This window comes from Mobula birostris, chromosome 3, assembly GCF_030028105.1.
Source record: "Mobula birostris isolate sMobBir1 chromosome 3, sMobBir1.hap1, whole genome shotgun sequence".
Classification (NCBI taxonomy): domain Eukaryota; kingdom Metazoa; phylum Chordata; class Chondrichthyes; order Myliobatiformes; family Myliobatidae; genus Mobula; species Mobula birostris.
This window is the reverse complement of record NC_092372.1, coordinates 62,455,822-62,480,408: the sequence shown is the minus strand read 5'-3', so window position 1 is coordinate 62,480,408 and position 24,587 is coordinate 62,455,822. Positions and strand designations below refer to the sequence as shown.

The 24,587-nt window shown below is 42.7% G+C and overlaps 1 protein-coding gene across 1 annotated transcript in view; it reads left to right on the top strand.

The window, feature by feature from the left end:
• The first annotated feature begins 6,921 nt into the window (after positions 1–6,921).
• The window catches only part of slain2 (SLAIN motif family, member 2), a 51,045-nt gene continuing 33,379 nt past the window's right edge, over positions 6,922–24,587 (top strand). Inside the window, exon 1 of the mRNA XM_072252746.1 lies at positions 6,922–7,522. Coding sequence (XP_072108847.1) covers positions 7,110–7,522 — 413 coding nt within the window. The 5' untranslated portion in view covers positions 6,922–7,109. The remainder of the gene's footprint in view (positions 7,523–24,587) is intronic.

Here is a 24,587-nt window from a genome sequence, read left to right as displayed (position 1 = left end):
TGTGTTAAGAAAATGTCAGTTAGGCCTGCACCTGTTGTGTCAAGCACTGGTAGGAAACCAACAAAATCCTCACTAACAGTAGCTCCGACATTTACTTGGCATGTGACAATGCACAGTGTCACAGAGAGCTGCTCTATGTGTGCAGCGTCAGTGGTGCAGTCCATTATCACCAAGTAGTAACGTGATTGTTTTACTCTTTCTGTTATCGCTTCCAGTGTCTTGTCTCCAATAAGTGTGATTAACTCATTTTGTATGGTTTTCCCCATGTGGTGGTCAGCAATCTCTTTTTTCTCTGCTCGTCTGACATGTTCACTCATCACTGGGTCAAACTCGGCAAGCAGCTCCACCAGACCTAGAAAGTTCTCATTATTTGGTTCATGTAGGGTGGAATTGTGGCCACGGAAAGCAAGGTTTCGTTCTGCAAGGTGACAGACTATGGCAATGAACCTCTTCATGACATCATTCCAGTGTTTTTTTTCCCAGCATTTGCATTTCTTGGTACGTGCTGCTGTCAATGGCACAGTGTGTTCTTAAGCGCGTTTCCAGCTCACGCCAGCTTTCCATGTTGGCACAGTGCGCATTTGACTTCTCATGATCCTGGAGTGCGAGAGTGAGTCACTCCCACACTCTGAAAACTCCACAAGTGAGACTGTGATTTCGCCTGCCAAATAGGGTACAGCAGAAACAGAAGATTGAATCAGATGATTCTGAGTACACTAACCATGACCTACAAATGGTTTCTCCATTTTTCATCTTCATAAGATATCAGTCCTTGGTAAAACGACGGCGTGATTGGCTCTGTGGAAAGTTAATGTCCTCTAACTGAACCGGACCTCTCCTAACAATGTTGATCCATTGGTCACTGGTAATATGCGTTGGCCAACGTGCTGGATCGGTCTCTGTGAATGTTAGTGGGGCTTTCTCTCTGTCTGGTCTGCTGGTGGCGGTATCTTCCTCACCTGTCTCAGTTGTAGGACCGTCATCATGCTGTGGTGCTTGTTCATCAAACAAAGTTTGGTCATCATTATCACCATCTGTTTGAGTAGAATTGTTCTTCTCATTTTCATTGCTCTGATTATCAACATCTCCTGTACAGCTTATACTGTCACTTGGCACTGCAGTCCCATGCTGTGACGATGGTGCAGCAGCAACTGCAGTCAGTGGGCCTTTTACAGATGCTGGACCAAAGAAAGATGTAACTTTTGGGAGACTATTTAGACGTTCTGTTTTGTTGTCTAATATTTTCCTTTTTCAGCACCACTAGGATGGGAGCGTTTCATTTTTCTCTCATTGCAAAGTAGCCTTCTTTGCTAGGAGCAATGTTTACAAGTGAAGTAAATATTTTAATGTATTTTCTCAGATGTCAGTCAGCGAGCGCCCACTGGTGGTTTGGCTGGCAATAGCAGGAGAATATTGTGGCGTCTGGGAGCTATGCATTAAATTTTTGCATGTCAGTTGGCGGCCCCTGGGAGGGCAGGGCCCGTTTCAGTTGAAATGGGTGAAATATAGCTAAGGCCGCCTATGATTATCTCAATGCGCTGATTTGTGCAAGGATTTAGTTAAAATAGTGTAATGATTTGAACTGTATGAACAGTATGTAAGACAAACTTTCACTGTATTTTGATACGTGACAATAATAAATCGATTCCAATTTTTGTAGTACTGACTGCCACATTTGCCATTCAACAATTGACTGTTCAGAAAAATACCAATTAATTCGTTTCAATTTGCTTTGCCTTGTCTGAAACAGGTGAAAGATGCAATGTAAACAAACCTTGAAACTTTACTAGTCAGATCCTGGAAGTCTCCAAAGTCCAGGCTAATGCATGTGGGGGCATCTTTTGGGGGGGTATGAGGCTGTTGCTTCTACAAGCCAAAACCTGAGAAACGACTTTTATTTTAAGTATACAAAACTTAGAATATTCTCAACCAGCCACTTAAATGCAATGGTCTTTTTTTCCAACGTCCACCTGTTCAAACGAGACATTTCGTTTTCTTTTTCATTGGCGTCGAGAGAGTCAGGACTGCACAGGCGTGTGACGTCGTGCAGGGAAGCAAGGAAGATTTAAAAGGAACACAGCCTTATATAGTGGGCAGCGGAGTTTGCAGGCTGCGGAGTGAGCCAGGAGCAGAGTGAAGGCTTAAGGGCTTTGGCTAAACGGGCTTAGGCGGAAACGGGCGAGGCGAAGAGGGTTTGGTTATTCATTTTTTTTTCCCTGTTATTTGAAGAGAGGGGGAAGTATGAGTGTGAGGGCAGCTTGTCGTTCTCAGTGCCGGATGTGGGAGGTAGTGGAGTCTCCTAGCCTCCCGGACATCCACATCCGCGCCAGGTGCGTCGAAATGCAGCTCCTAAGAGACCGCATTAGGGAACTGGAGCTGCAGCTTGATGACCTTCGTCTTATCAGGGAGAGTGAGGGGTTGATAGAGAGAAGTTACAGGCAGGTGGTCACACCAGGGCCAGGGGAGGCAGACAAGTGGGTCAAGGTTAGGAGGGGGAATAGGAAGAATAAAGTAATAGAGAGAACCCCTGTGGCTGTGGCTGTGCCGCTTGACAATAAATACTCCTGTTTGAGTACTGTTGGGGGGGACAGCATACCTGGGGGAAGCAACACTGGCCGTGCCTCCGGCACAGAGTCCGGCCCTGTAGCTAAGAAGGATAGGGAATGGAAGAGGAGGGCAGTAGTAATAGGGGACTCAATAGTTAGGGGGTCAGATAGACGATTCTGTGGATGAAGTCAGGAGACCTGGATGGTAGTTTGCTTCCCTGATGCCAGGGTCCGGGACGTTTCTGGTCGCGTCCAAGAGATCTTGAAGTGGGAGTGAGAGGAGCCAGAGGTCGTGGTACATATAGGTACCAATTACATAGGTTGGAAAAGGGGAGAGGTCCTGAAAGGAGAATATAGGGAGTTAGGAAGGGAGCTGAGAAAAAGGACAACAAAGGTAGTAATCTCGGGACTACTGCCTGTGCTACGCAACAGTGAGAGTAGGAATGCAATGAGATGTAGGATAAATGCATGGCTGAGAGATTGGAGCAAGGGGCAGGGATTCAGGTTTTTGGATCATTGGGACCACTATTGGCGCAGGCATGACCTGTACAAAGGGGACGGGTTGCACCTGAATCTTATGGGGACCAATATCCTGGCGGGGAGATTTGTGAGGGCTACTAAGGTGACTTTAAACTAGAATGGTTGGGGGAGGGAATCAAATTATGGAGACTAGGAGAGGGGAGGTTGATGTAGGGGAAAAAGAAGAAGAAGATAACAAAGTTGTTTGCTCAGTTAAGGATAAACAGAGAGTGGGAGGTGGAGAGTTTCTTAAATGCATCTATTTTAATGCTAGGAGCATTGTAAGAAAGGTGGATGAGCTTAGAGCATGGACTGATACCTGAAAATATGATGTTGTAGCTATTAGTGAAATGTGGTTGCAGGAGGGGTGTGATTGGCAACTAAATATTCCAAGATTTTGTTCCTTCAGGTGTGATAGAATAGGAGGGGCAAGAGGGGGAGGTGTTGCATTGCTTGTCAGAGATTATATAACAGCGGTGCTCTGGCAGGATAGATTAGTGGACTCGTCTAGGGAAGCTATTTGGGTGGAATTGAGGAATAGGAAAGGTGTTGTGACGCTTATAGGGGTGTGTTATAGACCACCTAATGAGGAACGAGAACTGGAGGAGCAAATTTGTAAGGACATAGCAGATATTTGTAGTAAGCACAAGACTGTGATTGTGGGAGATTTTAATTTTCCACACATAGACTGGGAAGCCCATTCTGTAAAAGGGCTGGATGGTTTGGAGTTTGTAAAATGTGTGCAGGATAGTTTTTTGAAGCAATACATAGAGGTACCAACTAGAGAAGGGGCAGTGTTGGATCTCCTGTTAGGGAATGAGACAGGGCAGGTGACGAAGGTATTTGTTGGGGAGCACTTCGGGTCCAGTGATCACAATACAATTAGTTTCAGTGTAATTATGGAGAAGGATAGGACTGGACCTAGGATTGAGATTTTTGATTGGAGAAAGGCTAACTTTGAGGAGATGCGAAAGGATTTAGAAGGAGTGGATTGGGAAAATTAGTTTTATGGGAAGGATGTAACAGAGAAATGGAGGTAATTTAAAGGTGAAATTTTGAGGGTTGAGATTCTTTATGTTCCTGTTAGGTTGAAAGGAAAGGTTAAAAGTTTGAGAGAGCCATGGTTTTCAAGAGATATTAGAAACTTGGTTCAGAAAAAGAGAGAGATCTTCAATAAATATAGGCAGCTTGGAGTCAATGAGGTACTCAAGGAATATAAAGAATGTAAAAAGAATCTTGAAAGAAATTAGAAAAGCTAAAAGAAGATACAAGGCTGCTTTGGCAAGTAAGGTGAAAATAAATCCAAAGGGTTTCTACAGTTATGTTAGTGGCAAAAGGATAGTGAGGGATAAAATTGGTCCCTTGGAGAATCAGAGTGGACGGCTATGTGCAGAGCCAAAAGAGATGGGGGAGATTTTGAACAATTTATTTTCTTCGGTATTCACTAAGGAGAAGGATGTTGAATTATGTAAGGTAAAGGAAACAAGAAGGGTAGTTATGGAAAGTATGACAATTAAAGAAGAGGAAATACTGGCACTTTTAAGGAATATAAAAGTGGATAAGTCTCCGGGTTGGACAAGATATTCCCTAGGACTTTGAGGGAAGTTAGTGTAGAAATAGCAGGGGCTCTGACAGAAATATTTCAAATGTCATTAGAAACGGGAATGGTGCCGGAGGATTGATGTATTGCTCATGTGGTTCCATTGTTTAAAAAAGGGTTTTAAGAGTAAACCCGGCAATTATTGGCCTGTGAATTTGACATCAGTGGTGGGTAAATTGATGGAAAGTATTCTTAGAGATGGTATATATAATTTTCTGGATAGACAGGGTCTGATTAGGAACAGTCAACATGGATTTGTGCGTGGAATCTTACTGAGTTTTTTGATGAGGTTAGTAAGAAAGTTGACGAGGGTAAAGCGGTGGATGTTGTCTATATGGACTTCAGTAAGGCCTTTGACAAGGTTCCACACGGAAGGTTAGTTAGGAATGTTCAATCGTTAGGCATTAATATGGAAGTAGTAAAAAGGATTCAGCAGTGGCTAGATGGGAGACGCCAGAGAGTAGTGGTGGATAACTGTGTATCAGATTGGAGGACGGTGTGTAGCGGTGTGCCTCAGGGATCTGTACTGGGTCCAATGTTGTTTGTAATATATATTAATGATCTGGATGATGGGGTGGTAAATTGGATTAGTAAGTATGCAGATGATACTAAGATAGCTGGTGTTGTGGATGAAGAGGTAGGTTTTCAAAACTTGCAGAGAGATTTAGGACAGTTAGAAGAGTGGGCTGAAAGATGGCAGATGGAGTTTAATGCTGAAAATGTGAGGTGCTACATTTTGGTAGAACTAATCAAAATAGGACATACATGGTAAATAGTCATAGTCATGGTCATAGTCATACTTTATTGATCCCGGGGGAAATTGGTTTTTGTTACATTTGCACCATAAATAATAAATAGTAATAGAACCATAAATAGTTAAATAGTAATATGTAAATTATGACAGTAAATTATGAAATAAATCCAGGACCAGCCTATTGGCTCAGGGTGTCTGACCCTCCAAGGGAGGAGTTGTAAAGTTTGATGGCCACAGGCAGGAATGACTTCCTATGACGCTCTGTGCTGCATGTCGGTGGAATGAGTCTCTGGCTGAATGTACTCCTGTGCCCACCCAGTACATTATGTAGTGGATGGGAAACATTGACCAAGATGGCATGCAACTTAGACAGCATCCTCTTTTCAGACACCACCGTGAGAGAGTCCAGTTCCATCCCCACAACATCACTGGCCTTACGGATGGTAGGGCATTAAAGAATGCTTTAGAACAGAGGGATCTAGGAATAATGGTGCATAGTTCCCTGAAGATGGCATCTCATGTGGATAGAGTGGTGAAGAAAGCTTTTGGTTTGCTGGCCTTTATTAATCAGAGCATTGAGTAGAGGAGTTGAGATGTAATGTTGAATTTGTATAGGGCATTGGTAAGGCCAAATCTGGAGTACTGTGTACAGTTCTGGTCACCGAATTATAGGAAAGATGTCAATAAAATTGAGGGAGTACAGAGGAGGTTTACTAAAATGTTGCCTGGGTTTCATCTCCTAAGTTACAAAGGTTGAACAAGTTAGGTCTTTATTCTTTGGAGCACAGAAGGTTGAGGGGGGACTTGACGGAGGTGTTTAAAATTATGAGGGGGATTGATAGAGTTGACGTGGTTAGACCTTTTCCATTGAGAGTGGGGAAGATTCAAACAAGAGGACATGGGTTGAGAATTAGAGGACAAAAGTTTAGGGGTAACATGACGGGGAACTTCTTTACTCAGAGAGTGGTAGCTGTGTGGAATGAGCTTCCAGCAGAAGTGGTTGAGGCAGGTTCTATGTTGTCATTTAAAGTTAAATTGGATAGATATACGGACAGGAATGGAGGGTTACGGGCTGAGTGAAGGTCGGTGGGAATAGGATAGGGTAAGAGTTCGGCACGGACTAGAAGGGCCAAGATGGCCTGTTTCCGTGCTGTAATTGTTATATGGTTATTTTCAGAAGGATCGACTATGAAGTCGATGAAAGGCTCAAATCCCATTGCATGTGTGTGTGTGTGTGTGTGTGTGTGTGTGTGTGGACCTTCCTCAACAGGGCACTTGGGCCAATCTCAGTCATAGTGTAGGGGCATCAAATTGCTGGCAGAAAGGCCGCCCTAGTCCCGCACCGGCTGCTTTGTTGCGCAGTAATGGGGACTGGAATAGACAATGACGCAAACAAAAGGGACATGTCACTGGAGGACATAATGATGTCATAAATAAGGAACTGGGTGGAACCTGCTGACGTCAGGGTCTGGAAAAAAGGAGGAGCTTGCTGATGTCACGAAGCGGAGGGAGGAGACAGGCGGCAGAAAGATGGCGGCGGGCAGATGATAGCCGAGCCGGAGTTGGGTGTGGGGATTGTGTGGCTGTGATCGCAGTAGCGTGCGTCATGTGCCGGTAGTGGTCGAAGGAGGAGGAGAAAGGGAAGGAATAAAGAGACGACAAGGAAGGAAAAGTCGAACAAAGCGGCGCGATGGAGGACGTTAACTCGAACGTCAGTGCCGACCTGGAAGTACGGAAGCTGCAGGAGTTGGTTCGCAAACTCGAGAAGCAGAATGAACAGCTGAGGACCCGTTCCACCATATTGAGTCCGAAACACACGGCACCGGTCCCCGCACCCACACCCGCCCCCGCCGGCAATTCGTGGCAGCCCCTCCTCGCCTGCTGCCCCAGCCCGGCCCAGACTCTGGAAGGGGAGGTGCTGTCGCAGCTCACGCAGCGGGGAGGAGCCGTGACCCAGTCGCCGGGATCTTGCGGCCTCTCGGGCTCGATCGGCTGGGACAGCCCCGGGCTGGCAGAGCGCACGGTGTTGGATGAGGTGGCGACATTGGATCTGGAGACAATGAGTCTGCAGGATGATGGTGATCAGGAGCAAGAGGACAGCTGGTGAGTAGGAGGGCGGGCACGGTCCGGCTAACGGCACCCGCCCAGTGTCTGGTTTTGAAGGTAGTCTCTTGACACATTGTCTGGCAGTGGGATGTAACTCAGCGCTGCTGCCCTTCTACCAGTGTCTCTTCCTCTCGTTACATGTGGCTTTAAATTTGGTGTTTTGATATCTAATCACGTATGTTGGGATCCTTTTGAAAACATACATTGATGTATGAATGTGAGATTGGAAACAAGCTAAATGTTCATCTGGTGCTGCCATAGGATAGTTGGGATGTGGGTTTCCTTTTACCCAAAGATCCATACCTTCTAATTCCGTGGACATAGCCTCTGCATAGGCAATTAACGATTGAAGTTTATGGCTGTTTGTGGAAACAATGTCGCAGTAAAGTACTGTTAAAATTAAGAATATTTTGATTATAAATTGTTGTGGGTGCTATGAATGTGATGTGTATTGTTAATATACCTGCCCTTTTCAAGTAACCACAATGATTATTGAAAATACTTTTGGAAGTCAGTTTTCCCCAAGTATGTGTTCTTTTTATTTAAAATAATGTTTAACAGTATGGATTTTATACTCCTGAAACGGTTTCATGGCATCACCTGTTGTATTTAATCTGTTTCTTGGTGTGAAATTTCCTTTGATGTGATGCTAAAAAAAAAATCAGAAAACTTTAATGCAATATTCTCTGTAATATAAGCAACACACTCAAAATGCTGGAGGAGCTCAGCAGGCCAGGCAGCATCTATGGAAAAGAGTACAGTCGACGTTTTGGACTGAGACCCTTAATCAGGACTGAAGGGCCCTGATGAAAATTCTTTGTATTTGTTTGGTTTCAATGTTTTTCACATCTACAGTACAACAAACCACTAATGCTTTATTTGCTTCAGTATGTGCAATGGCTATATTAATATACTTCAATATCTTCACTTATTAATCAAAAGCAGTAATCTGAAAAGATATACTTCTGATTCTTGATCTTAACTAAACTAGGTAATCAGTATTTGTATATGTACAAATCTTAATGTGCCTGATAATCTATTTTTTTAATCAAGACCCGGCTGGTGGCGTAGTGGCATCATTGCCGGACTTTGGGACGAAAGGTCCCGAGTTCGAATCCAGCCGGCTCTCCTGCATGCTTTCCATCAGTGCTGGCTAACCTCTTTGGAAACTCACCCGGCAGAAGGCAATGGCAAACCACTGCTGTAACTTGCCTTATACGTGGTTCCCCGCTACGTCAGAGAGACGTGGAGGGAAATTGTCTGCTAAACGGAGAAACTCCAGATGTGACGTACCTTTCCTTTTTTTAATCAAATGTTGATAAGTTCAGGTTCAAATGATTTCTTAACAAACTGACTCATGGAAGACACGAGACTGTAGATGCAGGAGCCTGGAGCGACAAACATTCTGCTGGAGAAAAGGTATTGTTGATGTTTTGCAGTCCTGTTGTAGGACTTGAACCCAAAGTATCAACAACGTTTTCCTCCCACAGATACTGCTTGACCCGCTGGGTTCCTCCACTGGATTTTGTGATTCATGGAACTCCCTCTGTTCTACGTACCTCAGCTGAACCAATTTAATGTCAAAGAATGTATGCAGTATACAGCCTGAAATCCTTACTCTTTGCAGACATTCACAAAACGGGGAAAAAAAAGAATGACAGAAATGTCAGAGCCCCAAAGCCCCCCTCCTCCCTCCAGTGCACAAGCAGTAGCAAAGGCATCAGTTCCCCCCACCACGCAAGCAGTAGCAAAGCCCCAAAGAGACCATGATCTAGAGTCCATCAAAAAAACTACTGTCCCTCCCAACACTTAGGCACCTCAGACGGGTTCTCTCATTGGTGAGGAAGAGAGACACATCACTCCCGCAACAAACAGGAGCATGAGACCAGCAGCTCGCTGTTTCGATGTTAAAGTCTGCCACGTTGCTTCTGAGTCCCACGACTCGAGGACTGACAGGCTCTCGCTGACCATCAAAGGATCGGGAGAGGAGCTCGCTAGAGTACATGGTGCCGCCTTCTGACAACAGTGCACACCACCTGCTGTCTCGATGTTTCAGTCTCCTACAATGCGTCGGTCGGCGACATCAGCGCAGAACTGGGTCGTCTGCAGGGCTGCATCCTGAAAACGCATGACAAGTCCGAAAACGAGAACCTACCGCCCGTGGGGAACCACAGTTTGAAATGCAGCTGTAGATCACAGACTCTGACAAGACCCCCTCAGCCACCTTAAAAGAAAAGAGAAACTTGAGAAAAAAAGAATAAGCTGATTTGCGCACAAACAGGAAGAAGTTGCCTGGGTCTGCAGAAACATCTGACGCCATCTTTATACTTTGCTAGTACAGTCAAGATTGATTTATGCAGACAAAAGTGATTGCTGATGCTGAAAACACAAAACACAAGTGGCATCTTGGCGCGTCTCAATCTGAAAGATTGACATGCAACTTTTGCCTCCACAGATGCTGCCTGACCTTCTGAGTTTTTCCAGCATTCTGTTGTTTTATCTCTTCCGCTGTTGTTCAGTCATCTCTTCCGTTGAAGGTTATTAGTGATCAGAAATGTGAGTTTGTTTTCTATAAATGGTCAAAAGCAGATGATGCATCCTGAAACAGTATGATATTGGTGTGAATTCCCCATCCTTGGAATTTGAGCATGTAATTCTGACTGCATCACGTTCTTGTAAATAAGAGGGTTTTGTTTTTGTTAGCTCTGTCTGTTTACTTGTCTCAACTGATTTAACATATTGGTCTGTCGACAATGTAAAGGTTTTGCATGTTGAGTCTTTGCTCATACTCAGATGAAACTGACTTTTATTGTTCTTGAGAAGATGGTGGTCTGCCTTCTGGAATTCATGAAATCATTGTGTAGATACTCCTGCAGTGTTTTCATGTGGAGAGTTTAGATCTTTACCTGGGACAGTTGTGAGTTTTCAAATTGTGACTTGGAGGGCAACTGCAGAATCAGTGTTATGCAGCCCATTCAAATTCCTGTTCCTATCTGTACTATTCTGATTACCAGCTCCTGGTCTGTAGCCTACACCCACTCATGCAGGTGTTCTTCATGTGATTCCTTCTCGGGTAGCATTTCTCCAGACTGTAACCATTTTCTGGGTGAAGAACATTTCTTCTTACTTGTCACCTTAAACCTACACCCTCTAATCGTGGATAGCTCCGTAAACTATTGACCTTTCATAGAAAATTGCCAATCATTCTGCTGTATAATTATTGTTTCTATAATCAATGTTGCATTGTTCCTCACACCACAACCCTCTTGTTTCCTCCAGTTTTCTCTGTAGCTATTAACGTTGGGTTGTCAGTCCTGCTCTTTGTCATGTTTCAGTTATAGCAATGATGCTATACTTTCATGTTTGTCAGTGCCCTGAGTCAGCTGCTTTATTTACTGAATTCCTTGCAATCAAGTATATACCAAAGAAATATATAAACCTCTGCAAAGCTCTTGTCTTTAATCTAGTCATTGTTTCAGGTGCCTTTCATACTGGCTCGCTGGTTATGTCCTTGTGTTTCCAACCTTGTGAATTTAATGTACTAAAGTCTTAGGCACTCATATATAACTAGGCTACCTAAGACTTTTGCAGAGTACTGTATTTGTCAGTGTGGAGCGGGCAGCGTATTTGAAAGCCTGGTGCAAACAAAGGATGTTGAGAATGGCAAGGGTGAGGTTCAGTTGGCAGAGGAGTGCCAGGGATGGGGGGGTGTGGGATGGGTGCAGACACCCCCAGCCCTGAAATACAAAGCAAGGTAATTTGATTCCAAACAATTGGTTTATTGATCATTATAGAATGTCTCTCTGGAGCTTTCTGCTCCCTCCCCTCCCCCTTCCCCTTTCCCAACATGATTCCCCTCTCCCTGCCCCCTTCCCACTCCCAGTCATGAAATTGGATTTATTTTGCGGTCGCATTACAGTGCAATACATAAAATTACGGCAGTACCGTGCAAAGTCTTAGTCTCACTAGCTACAGTATGTATATGTTCCCAAGACTTTTGCATAGTACTGTATGCATGAATTCTTGTCTACTTGTCAACTGAGAATCTCCCTAATAGCATTGGGAAAACTCTGGCAAATTAATCCCGGCTCTGTTGAAGTGGAACATTCCATGATATGCAAGCCCTGCCTGTCTCTGGAATCAGTCCCAACGTGCTGGGAATTGAAACTTTCTCACCCTACTACATTTCCAACTAATTCATCTACACTGTTCTTCTGTTTTTATACTAATTATTATATGACATCAGTAATAATCTAAAGTTATTATCTTTCTCAAATTCCTAAAATCTTGTAGAGAAACAGTTTCTGCCTTTAATCATAGCGCCACAGTCTCTAAATATGTTCCCTCTTGTCTGAAGTGTTGTACAGCTGCTTGGTGACACTCATAATCTTGCATTAGGGAGGTGAAACATGTTGCAGTCGGTCTCTGGCCAAAGAAACCTTTCTGCTTCCAGATAATCTTTTAAACTGATGTTTCCAGCTAAGCCATTGAAGGTTCTTGTGATTTACTTTTGCGTGTACTCCCCAGCGATTGAAGCCATTTACTGTATTAGTTGCAGGGACGACTCCAATGCTGCCTGCCTGGTTCTTTTGCCTGACTGGCTATTGTGCAACTGACGATTTTTGATTCTGGTAATCACACTTTTTAAAAGTGACCAGCAGTAACATTTGGTCAGATGATTGAAATGTTTAATCTTTTCTAAAGATAACGTTTTCATTTTGATATTTTGAATCATTTTTCTGATCCTGGAAGTAAGTCTTCATTTATATTTGAATGATTGAGTGGCCTCCAATTTATTGAAGCATGAAGGTACCCTTAGTAATTGTTAACTGGATGGCATTTTGGACCTGCTTTGGAGAATGAGTGAACTGTCAGTTTACCGTCTCCAAGGGAGCCTAGTGAGGTTGGGAGGGAGTGTGTAGCCTGGAGTCCTGGAAGCCTGGACCCAGGCTGCAAACCTGTGGTCAATTCCACTGCTTCTCTCCCATTCATTAGTTGAGCAAGCTTGACGTTGGTGAAGATGAGAGTGGAGGACAGGTGGGTGTTTGGCCAGTTTCTTTCTAACTACTCTCAGAGGAAAATCTTGGGTTCTATGTTACAAGAATTGGTCAGTGAGGCTTGTGGACTTGGGAGACTTTAAGGTTGATGTTGCTTATATTACGAGATTCTGGTTACTTTTGTCCTTGCTGTTTTTGAGCAGTTTGGTTGAAGTAATCAGTGGCTTTGGTGAAGACTGGCTGTGCGGTCTACGGTCAGCTAGTGGCGCTGAGTTGGACTAAACTGAATACTCCTGGTTTGAGGAACATAAGGATGATTTAATTTTCTTCATTAATAATTGCTTCGATATCATGATGTGTAGTTTTTGGCTTATTTAGTGTGTCAGGAGCAAGTCCAGAGTATTCCATTAACTTGCGGTACTTGTCTTGTAATGCTGCTTGAAAGTTTTTTAAAGCTCCCTTCGTTTTTTTCTGAAAATATGTGACACTTTATTTCCTTGTGTTTTAATTTCTGGAATTTGAAGTGCAGAGGTTATTTCATTAAATGCAATTCATAAATCTGCAAAGAATTTATAAGTATATGTAGTTGTTGAAAATTAGTTTCTCAAAAATATCAATGTAATTATAAATCTTTACTGGATTTATGAGATTGCAGTATTAAAGGAAAATGCTATTTTTACATTCGGGTGTGGGTAGTGCTGCTGCCTTGCAACTCTTGCAATTGGGGTTCAATCCTCACTGGCTTAGTGTGTATGTGGAATGTCTACACATTCTCCCTATGACTGTACTTTTCTTCCCCCTCCCCCTCCACCCTCTCCCATGTGTACAAGCTTCCTCCCACGCACTAAAAATGTCATTGTTAGTACGTAAATTGACTGTCATAAATTACCCAAGTGTGGATGGCTGGCTGGCTGGAGGATCAGGGTGGAATCAATGGGTCTGCTTAAGAGAAAAAGTCACAGGGAAGTGGAGGAATGATATTGGGAGGGGTTCTCTGAGAGCCAGCATAGATTTAATGGTCCAAATGGCTTCCTGTATTCTAAGGCAGTGGTCCCCAACCACCGGGCTGTGAGGAAATATGATTTGGCGATATGAGTCAGCTGCACCTTTCCTCATTCCCTGTCATGCCCGCTGTTGAACTTGAACGCACGCGAGGTCATTACCCACGCATCATCCATGTCAGTGCGGGAAGGAGATCAACTCCTCGAGCTTGCAAATGACGGTGTATGTATAAAAAAAAGTATGTTTTGACATAACATCTCTGCCGGTGTTCTGGATCAAAGTCAAGGCTAAATATCCTGAGATAGCCATGAAAGCACTGAAAACGTTGCTTCCATTTCCAACATATCTCTGCGAAGCGGAGTTTTCTGCAGTGAATGCAACAAAAACTAAATTGCGGAATAAACCCCCTTCGAGTATCGCTGTCTCCCATCACCCCTCGATAGGACCACATTGTTGCAGGAAAATAAGCCCAGGGCTCCCACTGATTCAGTGCATATTGGTGTGTTGCAATGATTTTATATGTTCATACAGGGAAAATATGTGCTGTGTGTTTAATATCCAAACATTACTTAAAATGTTATGATGCTATTGACTTATATAACCATATAACAATTACAGCACAGAAACAGGCCATCTCTGCCCTTCTAGTCCATGCCAAACGCTACTTTCACCTACTCCCACCGACCTGCACTCATCCCATAACCCTCCATTCCTTTCCTGTCCATATACCTATCCAATTTTCCTTTAAATGATAATATCGAACCTGCCTCTACCACTTCTACTGGAAGTTCATTCAACACTTACTTCAAGCTCCCCTGTACTCCCCTGATAATTGACTTATCACTATATTCATGCGAGGAAAATATGCGCTGTGTGTTTAATATTAAATTCGTTAGATAAACCCTTTTAGAAACGAAATAGAGTGTATCACCTATATTCTGGTTGTGATTAACACCCACCCCCCCCCCCACGAACAGAATCGCCAAAAACAATTTGTAGAAAAAAATCGGCACATACACGCATGTGCACTGGTGCCTGCGCAAGGCTTCATGGTCATCGTAGTCTTTCTCAGGGTAAACACAATGTATTTGACTGCTACTCTTGTCTGTTGGCAACCCTACCCCCTCTGCATTTGCACTTGTCCTCTGCATTTCCCCTTCCAGCCTGATTTAGAGTGCATAGCAATTCCATTGTCATTACAGGATCTAAATCCTGGAATTTATGCACTATTGTATTGTAGGGGAGTTGCAGCAATCATATGAGGTGTGAAATTTCCAAATTAAGTTGAGTTATGGTATGACAACTTTTAGGTAATGGTTAGGGTGGTCAGACTAGCCTAGTGTGTGATTGCAGTGTACTTTGTAGATGCACACATTTTTTAAAAAAATGAAGCCCTTACCAATTTACCCCTTGTCACCCTGTTTGTTGTTGCTTCACCAGGATTGCACCTCATCTTTAAGTACATTTTCTCCATATTTGACCTGATGTTTTGAATTTTAATGTTATCTGGAATCAATGTTGAAGATATTTAGGGTGATTCACCAACCAGTATGCCACCATTACTGTTTTTCTTTTGTGATAATGGATTGAAATGTACCCAAAGAATGTGATGGCAGGTATCTCAAAATGGTTTTGAATCACAAAAGGAACAATGCCAGCATATGTTACCTCAAAAATGTCAGATAAATTGGTTAAGTATGCCGGTTCCAAACTTTATTTACTCTGTACCACTTTGCCTGGTATTATCCTGAGTTCCTACCTCTTAATTTCAGATTTATACCTATTTGTAGCATCTTATCTATATCCTTTATTGTTAAGATTACTTCAAAATATTAGTTTGATTCAGCTATCATCTGATTGTATTCCCATGTTGATTCTCCATACTATCCTTCCATTCAGCTTTCACACATTTCTTTAACTTTTTTTTATAAATAACTACAGGATTTCTTATCTACTTAAAATTTCTAGACAGCTTTGACTTGTACTCTCATCATCATTTTGTGCTGTGTCGTGTTACATAGGCAATCATGGCTTTTGATCATGATTGTTCTTAGCAGATTTTTCTACAGAAGTGGTTTGCCATTGCATTCTAGCCAGTGTCTTTTCAGGACAGGTGACTCCAACCGTTATTAATACTCTTCAGAGATTGTCTGCCTGGAGTCAGTGGTCACATAACCAGGACTTCAGAGGTTCAAAGGTACATTTAATGTCGGAGAAATGTATACAATATACATCCTGAGATGCTTTTTCTTTGCAACCATCCACGAAAACAGAGGAGTGCCCCAAAGAATGAATGACAGTTAAATGTTAGAACCCCAAAGTGCTCCCCCCCCCATGTGTAAGTGGCAGTGAGTGACAATCCCCCCTCCCCCCACTGGCAAAAAAAAGCAAGCATCAGCACTGCCACTGTGCACTCAAGCATGAGCAAAGACACAAGACTTGCAGTTCCCCCAAAGGCTTCGTGTTTCGACATACTGCAGGTTCTCTCTCTCTCTCCCCAATAAGGGAGAAAAAGGTGTCTCCATTTTCCCAGTGAGCGGGAAAACATAACAAACAACTCACTAGTTTACAACGTTAAAAGTCCATTATGTCGCTTTTTTCAAGCTCTGTGCCTGAAGATCGCAAAGATCCTGGGTCTCAAGGCACACAGCAGATATTCCGACGACACATGGGTCTCCTGTCGTGACACTGACCCTCGATCCGCCCGTCTCCAGAGCCCCGAGATCCTAGGCTTCGGAATTTGAGCCAGACTCTTAGGCTGAGCCTTTGGCGTGCCGACCAACGACCAGTTATGGAACCCTGAGAGCGGGTCCCATTCCTGCAAAGAATCCTGCAATGTCATCGTGTAAATCCAGGTCGGGGTCTTCAAAAGAACCCTGAAAGGGAAAACTAGAAACATTAAAGATGGAGATAGAGCTGTTTCTGAAGATGCAAGCAGAGGTGTTGCCGTTAGGCGTCACTAACTAGAAGCCACCTCAGTCAGTGCGGCTGCTGGTGGTGAAATGTGCACCAGCTGTTCATATGACCATCCACCACCTGTTCCCATGGCTTCATGTGACCCTGATCGGGGGTGGGGGGCTAAGTAGGTCCAACAGCTTGCCCAAGGGTGACCTGCAGGCTAGCAAAGGGAAGGAGCACCTTAGACTTCCTTTGGCAGAGATGTATCTCTACCCTGCCACCAAACTCTATTTTTCTCTTTTTAATCTTCCAATTATTCTTTCTCTTTGGAGCATCTGGACAGTAAAGACACCTACATCACACTATTGTTTGATTACAGTTCTGCCTTCAATACTATTATTCCATTCAAACGCATGACTGAACTCTGGTCCCTGGGAGTTAATGCTTCCCTCTGCAACTGGATCCTTGACTTTGCAGTCTGTGGGTCAGAATCAGTAAGGATAGGTAGAGGCACCTCTGCCATGATTATTATAAGTGTGGTGGAGGTGTTGCTGTCTATCCCTACTGATTGCAAAGAAACTGGTACTCCACAAGGTTGTGTTGTTAGCCCATTACCCTAGCCCCCTACACTCATGACTATGTGGCCGGATTCTGCTTAACTCCATCTACAAGTTTAACGATGAATCCACTGTAGTGGACCACATCTCAAATAAGAATGAGTCAGACTAAAGGAAGGAGATGGGCTTGGTTGCATGGTGTCATGACAACAGCCTTTCCCTCAATGTCAATAAAACAAAAGAGCTGGTTATTGGCTTCAGTGAAGGAAGGAGTGCACATGCTCCTGTTTACATCAGTGGGGTTGAGGTTGAGAGTTCCTAGGTGTGAGCATCACCAATAGCCCATCCTGGTCTAACCACATTGATACCATGGCCAAGAAAGCTTACCAATGCCCCTACTCCCTCAGGAGGCTAATGGAATTTACCATGTTCCGGTCAATTCTTAACAATTTTTATCAATGCACCGTAGAAAGTGTTCTGTCTGGATGCGTAACAGCTTGGTATGATAACTGCTCTGCATATAACTGCAGGAAGATGCAGCGTTATGAACCTAACTTAGTCCATCACAGGAACAAGCCTTCCCTCTATGGACGTAGTCTGTACTTCACACTACCTTGGTAAAGCATCCAGTATAATCAATAACCCCACCCACCTCAGACAATCTCTCTCCTTCATGCTCCCATTGGGTAATAGATACAAAAGCCTAAAAGTACATACCACCAGTCTCAAGGACAGCTTCTATCTCATCATTATCAGAGACTCAGACAGAGCTCTACACTAAAAATGGACTCTTGGCCTCACAATCTACTTTATTATGATTTTGCACGTTATTGTTGACCTGCATTGCACTTTTTTGGTTGCATTTTATTCTGTATTGTTATTGTTTCACCTAATTCTAGTTCAGTGTACTGTGTAATGATCTGATCTGTATAAACATTATGCAAAATAAGCATTTCTCTGTCTTGGTATATGTGACAATAATAAACCAATACCAAATATTCTGTTTCTTTAGCTTGATGCTAACTTTTTTAGTTAACTATAGATGGTATATCTTCTTGCTAGTCTTCTTTCTCATTAAATGTATTTATTCCCATTATTCTGAAAGATGCCCTTGTATGTCTGTTCCTGGATTTGACTGATGTTTTAAGTTAATTTCCTAACTCCGTAATGTGTTGTAGCAAACAATCTAGAAAATACTTAGAGTTCCTCTGTTAAGGTACCTTTCATCGATCTTTTTTCCGAGTCCATATGTGGATCAAAAACCCAGTGACTATCATTGTATCTTTCTAGCAAACTCCCATTGCTTCCTCCTTTACATTTTATCCTACCAAATTGCTACTCTTTTAGGAGACCTGCTTTCATAGTGTCTTTGTTTTTTTATATATCTCCAAACTGCTACATCCTGGTTTCCTGAACCTACATCTTTGTTGTGCTGAGATCATCACTAACTAGAAAATGGTAAATTGTCTCTGTTAACTTTCAGTTCTTCTAATTTGTATGAATTCAATACTGAGATCCCAGTCTGTCATCTGAATGCCATCTCACTGTGATGGCTATTTAATCCAACATTTATTTGCTTTCAATTACACTGCTATTTCAAGTGCTATGTGTGTTCAGATACTGTACGGGGGCTTAATTTTGTCCTTTTATTCTTTGTAACATCTATTGATTTGCTTTGAGACTTCCATTTGCAGTCTATTTATCGTTTCTCATCCTAATACTTTTCTTTTTCCATATCTTTGTCCAAACTATTTAGTTTAAAATCTTCTCTTGCCCAATTCTATGGTTTACTCAAGATCTAGTCCCAGCATGGTTCAGGTGCAGATTATCCCAATTTGCAGCTTTTAATGTCTCCAATGTTAATCCAGGTACTCCAGGAACAGAAACCTACTTCTACCTTACCAATGTTAGATTCGCACATTCGCATCTCGAATAGTTCACCCTGTGCCAATTTGCGCAGTTAGCAATAAAAAAGATAATTAATTTGGAAGCTTTTTATAATTTGGTGTCTAGCCTCCTAATAGTGACGATGCTGAATTTCTTTTATCTGTATAATTTGTTGGTGTCTGTGTGTATTATCACTACAAGATCCTCCATCTCCCCCTCCTTCCCCCATATATTTCTGTCCAGTCCAGAGGAGAGAAGTGAAATCCTTGCACCAAACAGATAACCCAGCCCTCTGGACATCAGTTCTTTTCTGCATAGAATGGTCTCAATCTCTTTCAACTCTGTGGTCCTCCACGTCCGTTGCATTCTTGTCTGCTCATCCAAAAAAGCGGAAAGAACCTCAAATCATTAGACAGTTGCATACCCATGGTCCTGCCTTCAGATTCCCCTTACTGCCTCATTTGCAGTCATACTCCTTTTTCACCGATGACTGACCAAATCAGAAGATTTGGGCCTCCTGGTGGAAAACATCCAGATACCTTTCCCTTGCTCTGATTATATTGCAGCTTCTGCAGCTCACTTGACAGCTTAATGACTCGTGCACATTTGCCCTATATTGTTTTGGTGACCAGAAGCTCCTGTATGCCACTGCTATAACCTGTTACCTAACCTACATTCTTAGTTTTTATTGTATTAACCGACTAGTTGGATTTTACTCAATTAGTTAATTTTCCTCTCTGTGGGAAACTGTTTGGTTTAATGGTCACCATTACATAGATTTGTTTTTATTAAAATTCCAGGCTTACAACCAATAGAAAACGGCGTGTTGCCTCCCAGGTGCCAGGGTACGGGATGTCTCGGATCGGGTGCAGAGTATTCTGAAGGAAGAGGGTGAACAGCCAGAAGTCTTGGTACACATTGTTACCAGTGACATTGATAGAAAAAGGGAGGAGGTCCTGAAGAGAGAATCCAGGGAGTTGGGTAGGAAGCTGAAAAGCAGGACCACCAGGGTAGTAATCTCAGGATTGCTGACTGTGCCACGTGCTAACAAGCGCAAGAATAGCGTGATCAGGCATATTAGTGTGTGGCTGAGAGGCTGGTGTAGGGGGCAGGGCTTCGCGTTCCTGGATCATTGAGGCCTCTTCTGGGGGAGGTACGACCTGTACAGAAAGGATGGATTACACCTGAACCCAAAGGGGTCCAATATCTTAGCAGCCACATTTAATAGAGCTGTTAGGGAGAGTTTAAACTAATTTGGCAGGGGGACGGGAACCATAGTGATAGGGCTGAGGAAGGGGGAAACAGAAATAAATCAAAGATAATGTGCAGCAGAGATGATAGAAAAGACAGGCAGGAGGTGAGGCATAATCACAGCCAGTAGGATGATTTACAGGGCAATAGAGGTGTGGTGCAATTAAAATAGAAAGCAACAAATACTGGACTAAGAATGTTATATTTGAATGCATGCAGCATAAGAAATAAAATGGATGATCTTGAAATTCAGCCTCAGATTGGCAAGTATGACGTTGTGGCCATCTCTGAAACTTGGCTAAAGGATGGCTGCCATTGGGAGCTGAACATCCAAGGATATACGGTGTATCGGATTGATAGGTTAGTAGGCAGAGGGGGTGATGTGGCCTTGTGTATAAGAAATAATATTAAATCATTAGAAAGGGATGACATAGGATCGGAAGGTGTAGAGTCTCTATGGGTTGAGTTGAGAAATGGCAAGGGTAAAAGGACCCTAATGGCAATTGTATACAGGCCTCCAAACAGCTGCTGGGATGTGGATTACAAATTACAGCAGGAGATAGAAAAGGTGTGTCAGAAGGGCAGTGTCATAATCGTTGGGGATTTTAACATGAAATTGGATTGGGAAAACCAGGTCAGGTTTGGGAAAACCAACCTCAAGAGGGGTTGGATTGGGAAAACCAAACTCAGAGAGAAGTTGTAGAATGTCTAAGGGATGGCTTTCTAGAGCAGCTTGTTGTTGAGCCCACTAGGGGATCGGCTGTGCTGAATTTGGTATTCTGCAGTGATCCAGAGGTGATAAGGGAGCTTGAGCTTAAGGAACTCTTAAGGAGGAGTGATCACAATATGATCGAATTCACTTTGAAATTTGAGGAGAAACTAAATTCCAATGTGTTGGTATTCAGTGGAATAAAGAAAATTACAATGGCATGAGGGGGGGGACTGGCCAAAGTTGACTGGAAAGGGACACTAGCAGGAAGGACAACAGAGCAGCAATGGCTGGAGTTTCTGTGAAAAATGAGGGACGTGCAAGACAGATGTATTCCAAATAAGAAGACATTTTCGAATGGAAGGAGGACACTACTGTGGCTGATAAGTGAAGTCAGAGCCAAAGTAAAAGCAAAAGAGAGGACATACAAGGAAGCCAGAGCTAGTGGGAAGATAGAGGATTGGGAAGCTTTTAAAAACTTGCAGAAGGCAATTAAGATCATTAGGAAGGAAAAGATGAATTTTGAAAGAAAGCTGGCAACTAATATCAAAGAAAATTGGTACCTTTTAAGCTTTTTTAAGTATATAAAGGGTAAAAGGGAGTTGAGGGTAGATATAGGACCAATAGAAAATGACGCTGGAGATATTGTAATGAGAGACAGATAACAGAGGAACTGAATGTGCATTTTGCATCAGTCTTCACAGTGGAAGACATCTGCAGTATACCGGAATTCAAGAGTATCAGGGGAGTGGAGTATGTGCAGTGAAAATTTCGACTGAGAAGGTGCTCAGGTCCTTGTGGTTTGAGGGTAGAATAATGTCCTGGACCTGATGGAATGCACCCTTGGGTTCTGAAGCAAGTAGCTGGCGAGATTGCAGAGGCATTAACGATGATCTTTCAAGAATCGATAGATTCTGGCATTGTACCGGATGACTGGAAAATTGCAAATGTTACTCCGCTATTTAAGAAAGGTGGGAGGCAGCAGAACTAAAACTATAGACCTGTTAGCCTGACATCAGTGGTTGGGAAGTTGTTGGAATCGATTGTTAGGGATGAGATTATGGAGTACCTGGAGGCACATGACAAGATAGGCCAAAGCCAGCATGTTTTCCTGAAAGGAAAATTCTGCGTGACTAATCTACTGTAATTTTTTGAGGAAATTACAAGCAGGGTAGACAAAGGAGATGCAGTAGATGTGGTGTACTTGGATTTTCAGAAGGCCTTTGACAAAGTGCCCCACACGAGGCTGCTTAGCAAGATAAGAGCCCATGGAATTACAAGGAAGTTACTCGCATGGATGGAGCATTGGCTGATCGGCAGAAAACAGAGTGGGAATAAAGGGATCCTATTCTGGCTGGCTGCCATTTACCAACGGAGTTCCGCAGGGGTTGGTTTTGGGACTGCTGCTTTTTATAATGTGTGTCAATGATTTCGATCATGGGATTAATGGATTTGTGGCTAAATTTGCAGATGATACAAAGATGGGTGGAGGAGTGGGTAGTGCTGAGGAAACAGAAAGCCTGCTGAGAGACTTAGATAGTTTAGGGGAATGGGCAAAGAAGTGGCAAATGAAATACACTGTTGGAAAGTGTATGGTCATGCACTTTGGTGGAAGAAATAAGCGAGCAGACTATTATTTAGTTGGGGAGAGAATTGAAAATGCAGAGGTGCAAAGGGACTTCAGAGTCCTTGTGCACGTTACCCAAAAGGTTAACCTCCAGGTTCAGCTGGTGGTGCAGAAGGCAAATGCAATGTTGGCATTCATTTCTAGAGATACAGACTATAAGATCAGGGATATGATGTTGTGGCTCTAATAAGGCACCTGTGAGACCACACTTAGAATATTGTGTGCAGTTTTGGGCTCCTTATTTAAGAAGTGATATACTGGCTTTGGAGTGGGTTTAAAGAAGATTCACGAGAATGATTCCAGAAATGGAAGTGTTACTATATGAGGGACATCTGGCAGCTCTTGGGCTGTATTCCCTGGAGTTCAGGATAATGAGGAGTGATCTCAGAAACATTCAGAATGTTAAAAGGCCTGAACAGATTAGATATGGCAAAGTTACTTTCCATGGTAGGGGAGTCTAGGACAAGAGGGCACTATTTCAGGATTGAAGGATGTCCATCTAGAAATGAGATGTAGAGAAATTACTTTAGTCAGAGGGTGGTAAATCTGTGGAATTTGTTTCCACAAGTCATTGGGTGCATTTAAGGTAGAGATAGATAGGTTCTTGATTAGCCAGGGCATCAAGAGGTATGGGGAGAAGGCAGGGGAGTGGGGATGACTGGAAGAATTGGATAAGCCCATGATTGAATGGCGGAGCAGATTCGATAGGCCGAATGGCCTGCTTCTGCTCTATATCTTTTGGTTTCATGGTCTTAAAATCCCCAGCAAGTGGGACTTACTAGTCCAGTAACGATTTACAGAAGAAATCCTTGTATGGTCATTTATATAGTTTGACTCACTTTTGGGGCAAATTGAGTGCAGTGTAATTGGAAGTCACTTTATGATCACGGTGTGTATTTAAAACAGATATTTAGTAGGATTATATCAGTTGTTATAAGCAATTCACATTGTAATTTTCCAGTGTCATAATCATTTCTCTATTAATAAAAAATGAATTGTGTATAGTTAAACTTAAATCAACATCGAATACCACATTTCGTCCCAGAACATGTTTGCTATGATCTGTTTTGAATTTTTGAGAAATTTCTTTGCGATTGACAAACTCATTAATTACGACCCTTCCTATTGGAAACCTAGATACTGATTAATTTCTTAATGTATATTTGTCCTTTCTCTTGTGAATGCATTGTATAAATTGGAAAAGCTACATTTCTAGGGTAATATTTATGTTTCACTACAAGACCAGGCAAAAAGTAGAGCGACAAGGGGTGATTGGTAAGTTTGTGGGCTAAGGTAGAAGGAGTCAATTTTAGAAACATTTATTTTTCAACATAGTCCCCTCCTACATGTACACACTTAGTCCAGCGGTCGTGGAGCACACGGATCCCTTCTTTGTAGAAGTGGTCCACAGCAGGGGTGATTGATAAGTTTGTGGCCTAAGGTAGAAGGAGATGAGTTATACATCTCTTGTTACATGCACGTGCAGTTCAACTCTTTGAGTGAAAAGAAAGTTTGAGGTTAATAGTTCATCTCCTTCTAACTTAGGCCACAAACTTATCAATACCCCTGCTGTGGAGACCACTTCCGGAGGTCCAAGACGCCAACTCCTACAAAGAAGGGATCCATCTGCTCCACGACTGCTGGACTAAGTGTGTAAATGTAGGAAAAATAAATGTGCTAGGTTTTCTAAAATTGACTCCTTCTACCTTAGGCCATGAACTTATCAATCACCCCTCGAAGTTTGGCAAAGTATCATTTTTGATTAGTTTCTTTTTCGTCCAAGTGGAAAATGTATTCTGTTATTCTGTTGTGTTTTTCATATACCCATAGATCTCCATTACTTGGAGGAAGTAGGGAATTCTGTATGGTCATCTATTTTGCATAGCTTTTTGTGGGGGGGGGGGGAGAAGAACCCTTCAGTACATGCTGCTTTTCGTGGTACATTTTCTAATCTATCTTTGTTGCAGTCTGAATCACTGTAATATTTAGACTTTTTTCCAGCTAATTTCTCTTATCCAGCTAAATGGGTGTTATACAATCTTTTCTCTATTACATATCATTAACATACTAAAATAGCATTCAATAAACGTATGTTTACAGAATGGAATAAACTTTCAGACTGAGGTAGGCATTG